Raw genomic sequence first — 17,664 nt, 5'->3', positions numbered from 1 at the left:
CAAAAAATTAGCTGAGTATGATGGTGCACCTATAGTCCCAGCTACGTGGGAGGCTGAGACACGAGAATTCCTTGAACCTGAGAGGCAGAGGTTACAGTGAGCCAAGACTGTGCCACTGCACTCCAGCCTGGGTGACAGAGTGAGACTCGGTCTCAAAAAAATGAAAAAAAGGAAAAAGAACTTACTCATATAACCAAACACCACTGTTCTCCAATAACTTACGGAAATAAAAAAATTTTAAAAATAAAAATTTAAAAAATATAAATGGCAATACTACATGCGATCTATAAATACAGGTCTATACATCTGAAAGCATAAAACATTTATACTTATTAATTATTGCATTTTTATATCTGAAATAATACAATCAATTTAAGGATAGTAGCTATGTCTGAGGAGACAGAAATAAAACTAGAATTGCAAAGAACACTAGGGATTTCACCAGAATTTGTAATTTTTTTATTATTTAAGGAAATTTGAACCAAATGTTAGTTTTGCTAGAAAGGTATGGAAGTATTTGTTATATTACTCTATTTTTCTATATGTTTGATGTATGATGTAAAAGTAGTGGTAAGTGGAGTGCTAATGAATTGGAGGTACTTTGCTACTGATTTTTATTTTATGAGAGCTTCTGCCCATATTTGTAAATAGAGAGATTTTCTTACATTTCCCGGGGAAGTAAGAATTACTAGCATAATTTTTGTTTCCAATATTTTCTTTGTATTTAAATATTTGGGGAGTAATTTACAAAAGACAACATGTTCTATGCATGTGACGGGTCAAATTATCACATCATCTTTTTTAAAAAGGCAAATCAGCAGAATAGATCTGTTCCATTAAGAAGAGATAGCATTCTCTACAAAAGGATCAGTTTTCATTTCTGTGTGTGGACAAAAATTTTTATTGTGGATTTTAGTTTGTAAGGTCATTCCAATTACACTAAAGGTTACTACAAATCTAAGGGGTGAGTAAATCACATTTTATTATTGTTTCCCTGCTGATAATGAAACTTGGCAGTCAAGAGATTAAGGTCATAATAATATATCGTGATGCAAAGTACAGGACCCAGATATTTCTGTTTCACCATCTAATGTTCCTTTTACTGTTCCAGAAAAGGGAATCTTACTGATCAAATTAGACCAGACCTCAACATGTTACCTTTTATTATTATTGTTTTGACCAAGGAGTGGGACAGTGACAATAACATTAAAAGTATGTAAATATGTAATCAATAGGACATATGCTATTTCTTGGAAAGAAAACAAGAATTAGGAGCCCTTTTCAAAAATATAAAAGCCTTAATTAATTCCTGTAACTCCCTGCACATGCTCTTACTGTTGGAGGCTTATTATCTGTTCTGCTGGTCCAGGAGGAAAAGTCAATGTGGGAAGGATGAGCAACAGAGAGTGAGAGCTGGTGAGTGGGAAGAAAGGAACCACTACTTTAGCTGTATACAGGGAATGAAATAGCATGGGGCTTTCTTTATGAAGGGAAAAATGAAATCAGTCTTGGAAATTGAAAATTATTTTCTAAAAACATACACAAGTTATAAAACTCTTTTACATTTCTGCATTAGTTTGTTCAGGCTGCCGTTAAGTTCCACAAACTTGCTGGGTCAAACGACAGAATTTCATTTTTATTTTATTTTATTCACTCACCCACTCACTCACTCACTCACTCACTCACTTACTTACTTTCTGGAAGCCTTAAGTCCAAGATTAAGGTGGGGGAGCATTGCTTTTTTTCTGAAGGCTCTCTCCTTGGCTTGTAGATGGCTGCCCTCCCGCTGTGTGGTCACATGTCTTTCCTGTGTATGTGCCTGTGTGCTATTCTCTTATAAGGCAGTCATATTGGATTAAGGCCTACCCTATGCTTTATTTTAATCACCTTCTTAATCACTCTATCTCCAAATAAGTTTGCCATCTGAGGTCCCAGGGGTTATGACTTCAACATATTAATTTTAGAGCCTCTGAAACTCAGCCTATAACAATTTCTGAAAAGTCAAAACATGGAAACTTCTTGTTGATCTACAGCTTTCTGTTGCATCACGCAATAGAAAAAGGTGGTCCCCTCCCCCAACCTCTGCTTTACTTGGCAACAGTGACATTGCTTTCTGTATTAGGTGAGATATTTTCAGGAGAGGGTCTTTTTTTTTTTTTTTTTTTTTTTGAGACGGAGTCTCACTCTGTTACTCAGACTGGAGTGCAGTGGCGCGATCTCGGCTCACTGCAAGCTTCACACCATTCTCCCGCCTCAACCTCCCGAGTTGCTGGGATTACAGGCGCCCGCCACCACGCCCGGCTAATTTTGCGTATTTTTCATAGAGACGGGGTTTCACTGTGTTAGCCAGGATGGTCTCCATCTCCTGACCTCGTGATCCGCCCGCCTCGGCCTCCCAAAGTGCTGGGATTACAGGCGTGAACCACGGTGCCCAGCCAGGAGAGGTTCTTTCTAATCGATTTTGATCCCAGGCCCCAAAATTGTCACATTGAATTGAACAGTAACAATGATACACTGCCCTTTTCATTTTGAAAGGACTAATATTATCTGAATAGATTTTTAAAAAATAAAATATTGAGGCTGGGCTTGGTGGCTCACGCCTACAATCCTGGCACTTTGGGCGAACAAGTCAGGTGGATTGCTTGAACCCAGGAGCTCAAGACCAGCCTGGGCAACGTGACAAAACTCTGTCTCTACAAAATATACCAAAATTAGACTGTTGTGGTGGTGTGCATCTGTAGTCCCAGCTACTGAGGATACTGAGGTGGGAGGATCACCTGCGCCTGGGGAGGTCGAGGCTGCAATGAGCCCTGATTGCACTATTGCACCCAGCCTGAGTAACAGAGTGAGACCCTGTCTCGAAAAATAAATAAAATAAAATATTGGACCAGAGGAAGATTTAGCTTTTCCTCTGTGAACACCACATTAACTCTTAATAGTTTAATGGGGGTATAATACAGAAATTTACTATCAATATGGCCAAATATGAGCATGTTTTACTCTGTCTTCTATAAGTGATCGCCCCCCCCCCATTTATGTATTTTCACAAGTTAGAAATGAAACAATTTAAGACTTCTTCCTTTTTTTTTTTTTTTTTTTTTTTTTTGAGACTCTCCCAGGCTGGAGTACAGTGGTGCGATCTCGTCTCACTCTAGCCCCCTCCTCTCAGATTCAAGCAATTCTCCTGCCTCAGCCTCCCAAGTAGCTAGGACTACAGGCACACACCACTGTGACTGACTAATTTTTGTATTTTTAGTAGAGACAAGGTTTCATTGTGTTTGCCAGTCTGGTCTCGAACTCCTGAACTCAGGTGATCTGCCTGCCTTGACCTCCCAAAGTGTTGGGATTATAGGCATGAGCCACTATGCCTGCCCCCCCGCCACCGTTTTTAAACCACATTCAGAGGAACTGTTACCAAAAGCTGTCTGTCAGTATTTGAACATTGACCCCTTCTTTAGTTTACATTCTTAGAATATTATCCTTTTCCTCCCAAAGTATTGGTTGCCTTTGACTGAATAAAAGAACTAATAACAAGGGACAAAAGGAACAGATTGCCAATTAATATTTGAAATATTATCTCCCAATATGAATCTGATTTCCCTCCACTTGAAGTCATTTAATGCCTAATTAAACAAATTTCTTAGCCTGTGACAGGAAGCCCTTTCAGAGCAGCTTTTGAAGAACCCTTATACCTCGTTTCTATCCACGTTCCTCCTGGCACTTTATGCTTCAGCAGAACAAATGGGCTCCTACGTGTAGCCGGTGGTGTGCTTATGAATGGTTAGCAACCAGTTCTCAGGAGTCTGAGAGAGTGGGCTTGATTTGTAGCATTTGCCAATTTCTGTATTGTAAATACTCTGACTTTGGCCAATGTTAAGCTTACAGGAGGTCAAGTGGTTTGCAAATTCCTGAAAATTTAACAGTTGGCTCCTGTGAGCAGCTAGAGCTAGCTCCAGTATACCACTGGTTCCCATCCCCAAAAGGTATAATTTCAAACCTTTGAATATGCTGTTGTTTTGCCTTAGAATAGTGTTTTCTCTGTGCCTGAAAAACTCCCATTAATCTTTTAAAAATGTAGCCCAGGTGGCCTCTCTGAGCACCCTTCTGCCTTACCGGGGGTTCATCACTGCCTCATCAGTGTTTCTCCTCATCATTACAAATACTTTTATGTCGGGTTGGCCACATTATCACATTATCTTATCTTTTTATTTATTTACCTATTTCCTAATTAGACTGTTGGTACTTGATCACACACATTTTGCAGATCAGTAAATTGGTGCTCAGAGCCTAACAACATGAGAAAATATAACAGCACATTTAAAAAATTGCCCAGTATGTACAAGAATGGATAGATGAATATTCTAAAGTTTATATTTACCTTTTTTGATACTGTACAATTACTTAGCCTTTCTGGGCCTAAATGTATCTACAAAGTAGATATAATAAAATGTAAGCTCGTGAGCTTGTTGTGAGAAAGTTATCTGTGAAATGCAGCACAGTTTGGACACCTGAAAACCAGTCAATCCATGGTAATAGTAGGCTAACGTAGGTGAAAGCCTCCTAGAAGGACTGGGTGCGGTGGCTGGTTCACACCCGTAACCCCAGCACTTTGGGAGGCCAAGGCGGGACCTCACTTGAGGTCAGGAGTTCGAGACCAGCGTGTCCAACATGATAAAACCCTCTCTCTACTAAAAATACAAAAATTACCTGGGCGTGGTGGCGTGTTCCTGTAGTCTCAGCTACTTGGGAGGCTGAGATAGGAGAATCGCTTAAACCTGGGAGGTGGAGGTTGCACCACAGCACCCCAGCCTGGGCGACAGAGCAAGACTCCGTCTCAGTAAAAAAAAAAAAAAAGCAGCCTAGAAGGACCCTCATTATTTTCTAATAATACTGATAAAGGTGGATCCATCTTACATGTATATCTTGTTAGAGTGAAGCAGCTTCACTATTTCAGAAGAAATAAACACTTCAAATGTTATGCTCTTCAGTATTTTTTCATGAGGTCTCTAAAATTGTTTTAAAAATCTTCCTATTAAATGCTGAAATTTCAGAGTTTTTTTTCCCATAGTAGGCAGTTTATAATGTTACTCACATCCATTAATCTATGGCCTCCTGTTTTCTACTTCTTTTTTTTTCAGCCTTTGCATGCAAGACTCCTTCCCATTGACTGTTCAGTCCTGCATCATGCCCAAAGACTGTGAAACCTCCGAGTGGTCCTCCTGGAGCCCCTGCTCCAAGACATGCCATTCAGGGAGTCTCTTGCCAGGGTTTAGGAGCAGGAGCCGGAATGTGAAGCACATTGCTATTGGAGGTGGAAAGGAGTGCCCTGAACTTCTTGAGAAAGAAGCCTGCATTGTTGAAGGAGAACTGCAGCAATGTCCCAGGTATTATGCCTTTATGCCGTCTTTAGTGTGAGTGTTTTAATATATAACCTCATTTAATGTTATAGAAATGTAATTAATTACATTCATTCAGTAATGAAAGTAGCTGTGACTCATATTTATTGAGTCTTCACTCAGTATACAAGTTCCATAATCGGCAGCACAGGAGAACAGGTTAATATCATGGGCTTTGGTGTTGACTCCCTTGGTTTAAGTCCTGTTTCTGTGACTTTCTAATTATGTGAATTTCTTCAAGTATCTTAGAGTGCCTTAGTTTACCAGCAGTGCTTAATTCATCCTGTGTTTGACAGATAGTAAATGCTCAGTAACCATTAGCTATTATTACCCGACACAACACACCTAATTCTCATAGTAACCTAAGAGGCCATTCATGGCATCTCCATTTTACAAATGAAGCTACTAATGTTCAGAGAGATTAAATAGTTTCTGAAGTTATGTAGGTAATGAGTGGCAGTATCCTGATTCGAACTCAGTTCTGTTTTCAAATCTTACTGCCGCTATGTGGCATTCTTCAATTCCTGAATCCCTAAGGAGCCAGAGAATATTCAAGAAAGGATTTAACATATATTAATGGCTACATTTTAACTTCATTTTTTTTTTTTTTTGAGACAAAAACTCAGTTGCCCAGAGTGGAGTGCAATGGTGTAATTATGGCTCACTGTAGCCTCCACCTCCTGGGCTCAAGAAATTCTCCCACCTCAGCCTCTTGAGTAGCTGGGACTACAGGTATGTGCTACTATATATATTTTTTATTTTATATAGAGATGGGGTCTCACTATGTTGCTCAGGCTGGTCTCAAACTCCTGGGCTTAAGCAGTACTCCCACCTCAGCTTCCCAAAGTGCTGGGATTGCAGGCGTGAGCCACCACGCTGTGCCTGGCCTACATTTTAACATTGGTTATATTTTATGTGGCTCCATAGACCTGGGTAAAGGTCTGCAGTGTGTTTTCCTTTAGGTCGTTGGCTCGCAGTGGGCCCGGTTTGATAACAGACAGAAATCTGTTAGGGACGGTTTTGTGGTGTTTCCTGCTGAGCAGCTGCCCTGAACTGTATCTGTTAAATCTGTAGCTATTCATGATAGGCCTTTTTCTTATAGTTTCTTGTAACTTCCATGTCTATAGAATCATTTCCCCAGCAAAAAATAATAGAAGGAAAAAATAGTTTTCTGTATGAATTAGTGATTTGGTGATGTGTGAAGGGTATGGGTAACCAACTCAATAGTTACTGGTGGTGGGGTGAAGCCTGGCTCTTCCTCAAACCTGATATCAAGTGTGCATTAGAAAGGCAGGTTTCTGTTGTCAGAACTCTTAGCCTCTCACATCCCCACTTCCCAGTTGGAACCAGTGTTGATTGAACACAGTTCCTTATGTTCTTATTGTTCATTTTTTGCTAAAATGACCCCTTAGATTTGTATCATTCCTTCCCTCAAATGCAGAAGGTATAGATGCAGTGCATGTCTCTTTACCACAAACTCTCAGCTTCACAGAACCCTTTCTTGTTGTGTTGTGTTGAGTCTTTCAAAACACTAATTTTGAAGTAAAACAGAAGCTTGAAAATGGCATAACTCTGAGACCTCTATCCCTTTTAACATTGAAATACCTGGATTAAAATTGTATCTTCATCACTTACTAGCGGTGTGATCTTGAACAAGCTATACAACTTTTCCAAGGCATTTACTTTTTCAGTAGAATGCATCTGATAATACTGCCTGTGTGGCAGGCTTGAAAGGTTGAAGACCAGGCATGTGAAATGCCAGGCCCAGGGCTTAGCACATAGGAGGCACTGCAAGAAGGATGACCACTATTGTTGCTATTTGCAGGTGTGTTTGTTTCTTCCAGAAAGAGAGTATCTCTTTTCCTTAGCATATAATAATAGTTTCATGGGGTAGAAACATATTTCTTCTATATAATTTAGAAATCTTATTTCTCTTTGGAGGTTTACTTTAGAAGGCTTCTCGATGGTATACAGGCAGGAATAAAATCTGGGTTTCATGATGACCTTGACATTGATGCCTCTATCCTTCAGTTTTTTTTTTTCATGGGATAGCTAATACTCTCTTCCTGATACTTTCAAAGGTTTGCTGATGTATAGGCAACCTTCCATTTTCTTTGTTAATAACTATTGCAGTTATCTTGGAAGTCAGAATGGTACCTTCCTGGCAATGCTGAGAAAGCTGAACTACATGTATGTTTGTTAAACAATGCCTACCTTTTATCAAGTACCTACTGTTGGCCAATAATTGTAACAGAGTTATAAATTAAGTAAATATAAATAATATTTAGTGTGACAGAGAGTTTACCACCCAAATGAACATTTTTGAGAGTGAAAGGGGATGTGAATTTGCTTTAAGATCCAAGCACAAATTCACTCAACTCTGAAGCCAGTGTTCTTTCCATTATGTCACACAGACTCTCATGATAGGCACAGTGAAGATATGCACTAAGATAAGGTTATACCTACTAATATGCATGCATTTGTGTGCATCATTTTTTTTTCAACAAGATAATGTGGAAAGTAATAATTCAGGATGTACGCAAGATGAGTTTCTATATTGATCTTCATTTGGTAGAACCTTAGTGTCTGAAAACAGAGGCTGACAGGCTTCACTGGTGATGAACCTGCCCCCCTAGTTCTACCGTTTGAAAATGTTGCTGAGTTTGACACACACACACACACACAAATAAATATATAAAAATAAATAAATAAACTTTTAAAATGGTAAAGCTGTAGGAAATAGGAGTATTGGAGAATTAACTGAAATACCAACCAACCGGTGTTCCATAGGGAGAATGATGTAACTAATGATTCTACTTGGTTGTGGGAAGGAGAATACATAAGTAATGGCAACTAAACATCAGCTGACATTCTAATTTGTCTGAAATCTGGGCTATGGCCTCTACCACGGGAAAGCAGAGAGGCTATGTACTAACTTTTGTTTCTGGTTTTATATCAGTGATTAAAATTAATTGTTAACAAGGGAAAGGAAAATGAAAATCTATTAGGGAACAAAAATTCTCATGTTTCTTTTCCCAGAACTCATGAGCAAGTCACATGCATCAAGTTAATTCACCTTATTTCTCCCCAGGAGGTAAATGCATCCTTTTTTGATTCCTCATAGTGTTTTAAAAAGTCTTTCAGAATTCTGTTTGACTTTTATCCTTCCGCTGTTTTTGCTATTGGAGATGTGTTTATTCATTCAACAAATACCCATTAAGCCTTTGCTATATGCCAAACACTATGTTAAGCATTTGAGATACCTTAGAGAACACAAAAGACAAACTTCCCTCCCCCACTGGAACCTAAATTTTAGTGAAAATACACCAAATAAATAATATAAAGTAAACTTGGAAGAGCTGTGCAAAAAAATAAAACATCAAAGTAGGGTAAAGCTAGAGGTTCTGGAATGCTGTGATGAGGGCTTAGCACAGGTGATGAAATTAAAGTGTCCCTAGAGAAGCATCATTTGAACAAGCAGGATTTGAGAAGGTAGGGAAATCAAAGGAAGTAAATAAATTAGTCACTCAGGAAATTAGGGGAAAATATTTTAAGAACAAGGTATAGGTAGAAAAGTGCTCCAGTCCCTGGATATTAATAATCTTCAGTAGCATCGCTTTTGGGGATACTCTTCTCACGAGCTGGGCTCAACTGTCCAGCATTTTCACACTAAACACTATGAATGACCGTCCCTAAGGCATGACTCCATGAAGGGAATTGTAACTAACAGGAGATCATTTGAGAAGCGTTCCCTGGGGCCACCACACCACCAAGTAGTTGCTGTGAGCAACTAATTTAAGTTGAAAGGAGACAGAGACCAGTTCATGTTATGCTATTGTGGGAAATTTTAGAACTACATGAAGATTAGCATTGTATAGCCGTAAGTTTGTTTCAAAGTTGTACTTTTTGACTAAGACATATATAGAGCACAGGAAACCTCTTCCTCCAGTCTATTTGTAATTTTGTGGACCTCCCCAACCTCCAACATATCATTAAACACTCACAGTGTATACTATGGGTGGGAAACGGATATGAGAGAGAGAATAAATTTGCTTGCCAGTTGCCACCCTGGCTCTTTGTGTGGTTGTCCCCTGTCATTGGGCATCATGATCTTGGGTGTCATGTTATTCTATGTCCCCAAACATGATGAGATAGGAGTCATTTAAGACACCTTGGCACTCGGGCACTTTCCTGTGTCCTGACTAACATCTAAAATATTGTATCCTAGATCTCAACTGAGGGGAAGGCAAAAAGCATTCTAACACTGCAGGATGAGGCAGTGCTGTTTAGTAGATGGGGTAAAGAAAGACAAAGAACATAGTAGCAGTGTAATGCTTCGTGTCAGAGAGCTGAGACACAACCTGATTCTAGAACAGCTGTGATTCCAGATCTCTTGTGCTTTCATAGAGGCCCATTCTGGTGAAAGACACTGTAACACACAAGAATATTGGGAAAACATCAGCTGCAAACATCTTTCTTAGAAGCGACAGCTCAGATGACCTACCAGGAATTCCTACCACCCCACTGGGAGGCAACAGTTTTCATCCGAAAATGGCTGTTCTATCTCCTAAATGATTATTTAGAGTATGAAATCAAATGTAAGACAGCAGTATTAAATGGTGACAGTGACCAATACCAAGTAAAACTCTTAAGAAAATCTCAAGGCAGAAGCTGCACAGCTGAGAGTATTACATAGTCTGTGTGATATTACTACACAGAGAAGCCAATCTGTAAAATATCATTCCAATACTGTGGTCTGGCACTGAATAGATGGGCTCTTTTATTTCATCCTGCCTTGTTTCTGGTATGTATTAATTTATCCTTATTTTGCATGGACTAGAGATCCCTTAAAATAAGTCTATTTGTGCCAATTTATGCTGAGAGATCTATCTGGGCGCCCTGCACCCCCACTTTGATTTGCTTGTGAAACAAACCCCTGAGACCAGCCTGGTTTTCCCTAACATATTTTTGAGGCATTGTACCTAATTTTAGATTTTCTAGACATCCTTTTTTCCTTGAGAAAACCCTGGGTATTAGTTCATGAATTTTTAGATGAATATTGAAGCCTGGGATAGTGCCAAGAAAAAAGGACAGTAGATGAAAGCTTGGCGTGGTCATTTGCCTCCTTTGCCTATTGAAACAGAGTGCTGTGTTGTGAAGGGTTGTTTGTTCAGAATCTGCTTTGGCCTGTCACTGTGTTAACCACTGGAGAATTCACAAAACAGAAAACTTCCAGTCTGTGTTCACTTAGGTTATTTGTCTTAAGAATCTTGTTTGATGTACTCTTTCAAAACTATTAGGTTGCTGCAAAAGCAATTGCACCAACCTTATAGATAGCCCAGAACACGATAATCATGTCCTTTAAGAGTGCTTAATAATAATGTCCCAACACATCATCTCACATATATGGATAGGACTATCTTGTTTGTTTCCATTTCCTTAGAAAGAGTAGCACCTAGAAAAGTGCCTAGCTCATAGTAAATGCTCACCAAACATTGAAGGAATAAATGAAGGTTAAAATGTGGGGTAGTTCCAGAACAGTATTATACACTCAGCACTTTATTTCATGTTTATCTTTATTGTATAGTAAATATGGCAGACTCAAAGGTGTTTTAAAATAAAGAACAGCTGAAATTGGCATCATCAAGATCAAAAAAGGACATCCACCCAGCACAAGGATGGACCCAGGGAGCTTACCACAGTTCCACAATCCTGCTGATACTGTGTACAGCTTTCCAGATAAAAAATCTCTGTTGTCATTAGTTATGAGGGTTACTTCAAACTAGGTGAGGAATGAGATCATAGTCTGAATTTGTCAAAGTTTTTGAACACTCTTCACATAGTAGGTATTTAATAAATGGTTGTCAGATAAATTAGCAGATTCTCTAAGGAAGCTTTTCAAAAACTGTTTAAATTAAGCAGCTTTTCTCCAGCTATTTTGAAGTAGAGCTAGCAGGGTTTATTTTCATCTCCTAGTGGTGCCTGGAATGCCAGTGAGACAGAACCATTCACACTCCTGGAAAGGGGGCTGAAGCCAGGGAGCCAAGTGGTCTAGCTCAATGGATCCCACCCCCATGGAGCCCAGCAAGCTAAGATCCACTGGCTTGAAATTCTCGCTGCCAGCACAGCACTCTGAAGTCGACCTGGGATGCTCGAGCTTGGTGGTGGGAGGGGTGTCCGCCATTACTGAGGCTTGAGTAGGTGGTTTTCCCCTCACAGTGTAAACAAAGCCGCTGGGAAGTTCACACTGGGTGGAGCCCACTGCAGCGCCACAAAGCTGTAGCCAGGCTGCCTGTCTAGATTTCTCCTCTCTGGGCAGGGCATCTCTGAAAGAAAAACAGCACCCCCCAGTCAGGGGCTTATAGATAAAACTCCCATCTCCTTGGGACAGAGTACCTGGGGGAAGGCGTGGCTGTTGGCACAGTTTCAGTAGACTTAAACATTCCTGCCTGCAGGCTCTAAAGAGAGCAGCTGGCCTCCCAGCATAGCACTCAAGTTCTGCTAAGGGACAGACTGCCTCCTCAATTGGGTCCCTGACCCCCATGCTTCCTCACTTGGAGACACCTCCATGCAGGGGTTGACAGATACCTCATATAGGAGAGCTACAACTGGCATCTGGTGGGTGCCCCTCTGGGATGAAGCTTCCAGAGGAAGGAACAGGCAGCAATCTTTGCTGTTCTGCAGCCTCTGCTGGTGATACCCAGGCAAACAGAGCCTGAAGTGGACCTCCAGCAAACTCCAGCAGACCTTCAGCAGAGGGGCCTGACTGTTAGAAGAAAAACTAACAAAAAGGAATGGCATCAACGTTGACAAAAAGGACGTCCACACAAAAAGCCCATCAGAAGGTCACCAACGTGAAAGACCAAAGTTAGATAAACCCACGAAGATGAGGAAAAACCAGTGCAAAAAGGCTGAAAATTCCAAAAACCAGAATGCCTCTTCTCCTTCAATGGATCACAACTCCTTGCCAGCAGGGGAACAAAACTGGATGGAGAATGAGTTTGATGAATTGACAGAAGTAGGCTTCAGAAGGTGACTAATAACAAACTCCTCCCAACTAAAGGAGCATGTTCTAACCCAATGCAAGGAAGCTAAGAACCTAAAAGGTTAAAGGAGTTGTTAACTAGAATAACCAGTTTAGAGAAGAATATAATGACCTGATGGATCTGAAAAACACAAAAACACAAAGCGTGAGAACTTTGTGAACATAAACAAGTACCAATAGTTGAATCGATCAAGTGGAAGAAAGGATATCAGAGATTGAAGATCAACTTAATGAAATAAACTTGGAGACTAGATTAGGGAAAAAAGAATGAAAATGAATGAACAAAGCCTCCAAAAAATATGGAACTATGTGAAAAGACCAAACCTACATTTGATTGGTGTGCCTGAAAATGACAGGGAGAGTGGAACCAAGTTGGAAAACACTCTTCAAGATATTATCCAGGAGAACTTCCCCAACCTAACAAGACAGACCAACATTCAAATTCAGGAAATACAGAGAAAACCACAAAAATAGTCCTTGAGAAGAGCAACCCCAAGACACAAAATTGTCAGATTCATCAAGGTTGAAATGAAGGAAAAAATATTGAGGGCAGCCGGAGAGAAAGGTCTGGTTACCCACAAAGGGAAGCCGATCAGATGAACAGTGGATATCTCTTCAGAAACCCTGCAAACCAGAAGAGAGTGGGAGCCAATGTTCACTATTCTTAAAGAAAAGAATTTTCAACCCAGAAGTTCATATCCAGCTAAACTAAGCTTCATAAGTGAGGGAGAAATAAAATCCTTTACAAACAAGCAAATGCTGAGAGACAAATGCTGGTGGTGACAAAATCACCAGGCCTGCCTTACAAGAGCTCCTGAAGGAAGCACTATATATGGAAAGGCAAATCTGGTACAACCAAAAACATACCAAATTATAAAGACCATTGACAGTATGAAGAAACTGCATCAACGAATGGGCAAAATAACCAGCTAGCATCATAATGACAGGATCAAATTCATACATAACCATATTAACCTTATATGTAAGTGGGCTAAATGCCCCAATTAAAAGACACAGACTGGAAAATTAGATAAAGAGTCAATACCAATCAGTGTGTTGTATTCAGGAGACCCATTTCACATGCAAAGGCACACATAGGCTCAAAAATAAAGGGATGGAGGAATATTTACCAAGCAAATGGAAATTAAAAAAAAGAAAAAAAGCAGGGGTTGCAATCCTAGTCTCTGATAAAACAGACTTTACATCAGCAAAGATTAAAAAAAAGTCAAAGAAGGGCATTACATAATGGTAAAGGGATAAACGCAACAAGATGGGCTAACTATTCTAAATATATATGCACCTAACACAGGAGCACCCAGATTAATAAACCAAGTCCTTAGAGACCTACAAAGAAACTTAGACTCCCACACAATAATAGTGGGAGACTTTAACACCCCACTGTTAATATTAGATCAACGAGACAGAAAATTAACAAGGATATTTAGTACTTGAACTCAGCTCTGGACCAAGTGGACCTAAAAGACAGCTACAGAACTCTTAACTCCAATTCAACAGAATATACATTCTTCTCAGCAGCACATCACACTTATTCTAAAATTGACCACACCATTGGAAGTAAAACACTCCTCAGCAAATGTGAAAGAACAGAAATCGGCTGGGTGCGGTGGCTCACACCTGTAATCCCAGTACTTTGGGAGGCCGAGGCATGGATCATGAGGTCAGGAGATTGAGACCATCCTGGCTAACATGGTGAAACCCTGTCTCTACTAAAAATACAAAAAAATTAGCCAGACGTGGTGGCGGGCACCTGTAGTTCCAGCTACAGCTACTCGGGAGGCTGAGGCAGGAGAATGGTATGAACCCAGGAGGTGGAGCTTGCAGTGAGCTGAGATCACGCCACTGCACTCCAGCCTGGGCGACAGAACAAGACTCCATCTCAAAAAAAAAAAAAAAAAAAAAAAAAAAAAGAAAGAAATCATAACAAACAGTCTCTTAGACCACAGTGCAATCAAATTAGAACTCAGGATTAAGAAATTCATTCAAAACTACCCAAGTACATGGAAACTGAACAGCCTGCTCCTGAATGACTACTGGGTAAATAATGAAATTAAGGCTGAAATAAATAAGTTCTCTGAAACCAATGAGAACAAAGACACAACATACCAGAATCTCTGGAACACAGCTAAAGCACTATTTAGAGGGAAATGTATAGCACTAAATGCAGACAGGAGAAAGCAGGAAAGATCTAAAATCGACACCCTAACATCACAATTAAAAGAACTAGAGAAGCACGAGGAAACAAATTCAAAAGCTAACAGAAGACAAGAAATAACTAAGATCAGAGCAGAACTGAAGGAGATAGAGACACAAAAACCCTTCAGAAAAAAATCAATGAATCCAGGAGCTGGTTTTTTGAAAAGATTAATGAAATAGACGGCTAGCCAGACTAATAAAGAAGAAAAGAGTTCTTCTCTGTTTTGAATCAAATGACACAATAAAAAGTGATAAAGGGGAAATCACCACTGATCCCATAGAAATACAAACTACCGTCAGAGAATACTATAAACACCTTTATGCAAGTAAACTAGAAAATCTAGAAGAAATGGATAAATTGTGGACACATACACCCTCTCAAGACTAAACCAGGAAGAAGTCAAATCCCTGAATAGACTAATGACAAGTTCTGAAATTGAGTCAATAATTAATAGCCTACCAACCAAAATAATTGCAGGACCAGACGGATTCACAGCCGAATTCTACCAGAGGTTCAAAGAGGAGCTGGCACCATTCCTTCTGAAACTATTCCAAACAACAGAAAAAGAGGGAATCCTCCCTAACACATTTTATGAGGCCAGTATCATCCTGATACTAAAACCTGGCCGAGACACAAGAAAAAAAAGAAAATTTCAGGTAAATATACATGATGCATTGATGCAAAAATCTTCAATAAAATACTGGCAAACCGAATTCAGCAGCACATCAAAAAGCTTATTCACCACAATCAAGTCGGCTTCATCCCCGGGATGCAAGGCAGGTTCAACATATGCAAATCAATAAACATAATCCATCACATAAACAGAACCAATGACAAAAACCACATTATTATCTGGATAGATGCAGAAAAGCCCTTCGATAAAATTCAACACCACTTCATGCTGAAAACTCTCAATAAACTAGGTATTGATGGAAGGTATCTCAAAATAATAAGAGCTATTTATTACAAACCCACAGCCAATGTCATACTGAACAAGCAACAACTGGAAGCATTCTCTTTGAAAACCTGCACAAGACAAGAATCTCCTCTCTTACCACTCCTATTCAACATAATATTGGAAGTTCTGGCCAGGGCAATCAGGCAAGAGAAAGAAATAAAGGATATTCAAATAGGAAGAGAGGAAGTCAAATTGTCTCTGTTTGCAGATGACATGATTGTATATTTAAAAAACCCCGTTGTCTCAGCCCAATATCTGCTTAAGCTGATAAGCAACTTCAGCAAAATCTCAGGATACAAAATCAATATGCAAAAATCACAAGGATTCCTATACATCAATAATAAACAGAGAGCCAAATCATGAGTGAACTCCCATTCACAGTTGCTACAAAGAGACTAACATACGTAAGAATACAACTTACAATGGATGGGAAGGACCTCTTTAAGGAGAACTACAAAACCCTGCTCAAAGAAATAAGAGAGGACACAAACAAATGGAAAAACATTCCATGCTCCTGAATAGGAAGAATCACTATCATGAAAATGGCCATACTGCCCAAAGGAATTTATAGATTCAGTGCTATCCCCATCAAGCTACCATTGACTTTCTTCACAGAATTAGAAAAAACTACTTTAAATTTCATGTGGAACCAAAAAGACCCCATATAGCCAAGACATATCCTAAGCAAAAAGAGCAAAGCTGCAGGCATCATGCTACTTGATTTCAAACTATACTACAAGGCTACAGTAACCAAAATAGCATGTTACTGGTACCAGAACAGATATGGCGACCAATGGAACAGAACACAGGCCTCAGAAATAATGCCACACATCTACAATCATCTGATCATTGACAAACCTGACACAAACAAGCAGTGGAGAAAGGATTCCCTATTTAATAAATGGTGTTGGGAAAACTGGCTAGCCATATGCAGAAAACTGAAACTGGACCCCTTCCTTACACCATATACAAAAATTAACTCAAGATGGATTAAAGCCTTAAATGTAAGACCTAAAACCGTAAAATCCCTAGAAGAAAACCTAGGCTATATTAATACCATTCAGGACATAGGCATGGGGAAGGACTTCATGACTAAAACACCGAAAGCAATGGTAACAAAAGCCAAAATTGACAAATGGGATCTAATTAAGCTAAAGAACTTCTGTACAGCAAAAGAAGCTATCATTAGAGTGAACAGGCAACCTACATGATGGGAGAAAAATTTTCTATCCATTTTACAAAGGACTGATCTATAGAATCTACAAGGAACTTAAACACATTTACAAGAAAAGAACTCCATTAAAAGGTGGGCAAAGGATATCAACAGACACTTCTCAAAAGAAGACTTTTATGTGGCCAATAAACATATGAGCAAAACCTCATCATCCCTGGTCATTAGAGAAATGCAAATCAAAACCACAATGAGATACCATCTCACACCAGTTAGAATGGCAATCAATAAAAAGTCAGGAAACAACAGATGCTGGAGAGGATGTGGAGAAATAGGGATGCTTTTACACTGTTGGTGGGAGTGTAAATTAGCTCAACCATTGGGATCTAGAAACAGAAATACCATTGGACCCAGCAATCCCATTACTGGGTATATACCCTAAGGATTATAAATCATTCTACCACAAAGACACATACACACATATGTTTATTGCAGCACTATTCACAATAGCAAAGACTTGGAAGCAACCCAAATGCCCATCAATACTCTGAATAAACAAAGTGTGGCACATATACAACATGGAATACTATGCAGCCATAAAAAAGAATGAGTTCATGTCCTTTGCAGAGACTTGGATGAAACTAGAAACCATCGTTTTCAGCAAACTAACACAGGAACAGAAAACCAAACACCGCATTTTCTCACTCAAAGTGGGAGTTAAACATTGAGAACACATGGACACAGGGAGGGGAACATCACGCACTGGGGCCTGTTGGGGGGTGGAGGGCTAAGGGAGGGATAGCATTAGGAGAAATATGTAACTTGGATGACTGGTTGATAGGAGCAGCAAGCCACCATGGCACGTGTATCCCTATGTAA

The 17,664-nt window shown here is 39.6% G+C and overlaps 2 protein-coding genes across 2 annotated transcripts in view; one reads left to right on the top strand and one right to left on the bottom strand.

Annotated features, from left to right (window-relative positions):
* DARS1 (aspartyl-tRNA synthetase 1) overlaps positions 1-3,376 on the bottom strand; it is a 1,211,452-nt gene extending 1,208,076 nt beyond the window's left edge. The window contains exon 1 of the mRNA XM_050750987.1: positions 3,373-3,376. The gene's annotated coding sequence lies outside the window, so the exon portion shown is untranslated. The remainder of the gene's footprint in view (positions 1-3,372) is intronic.
* THSD7B (thrombospondin type 1 domain containing 7B) overlaps positions 1-17,664 on the top strand; it is a 790,054-nt gene that overhangs the window by 205,880 nt on the left and 566,510 nt on the right. Inside the window, exon 3 of the mRNA XM_050750933.1 lies at positions 5,139-5,384. Coding sequence (XP_050606890.1) covers positions 5,139-5,384 — 246 coding nt within the window. The remainder of the gene's footprint in view (positions 1-5,138; positions 5,385-17,664) is intronic.

This window comes from Macaca thibetana, chromosome 12 (assembly GCF_024542745.1).
Source record: "Macaca thibetana thibetana isolate TM-01 chromosome 12, ASM2454274v1, whole genome shotgun sequence".
Taxonomy (NCBI): domain Eukaryota; kingdom Metazoa; phylum Chordata; class Mammalia; order Primates; family Cercopithecidae; genus Macaca; species Macaca thibetana.
This window is presented reverse-complemented; position numbering and strand designations above follow the sequence as displayed.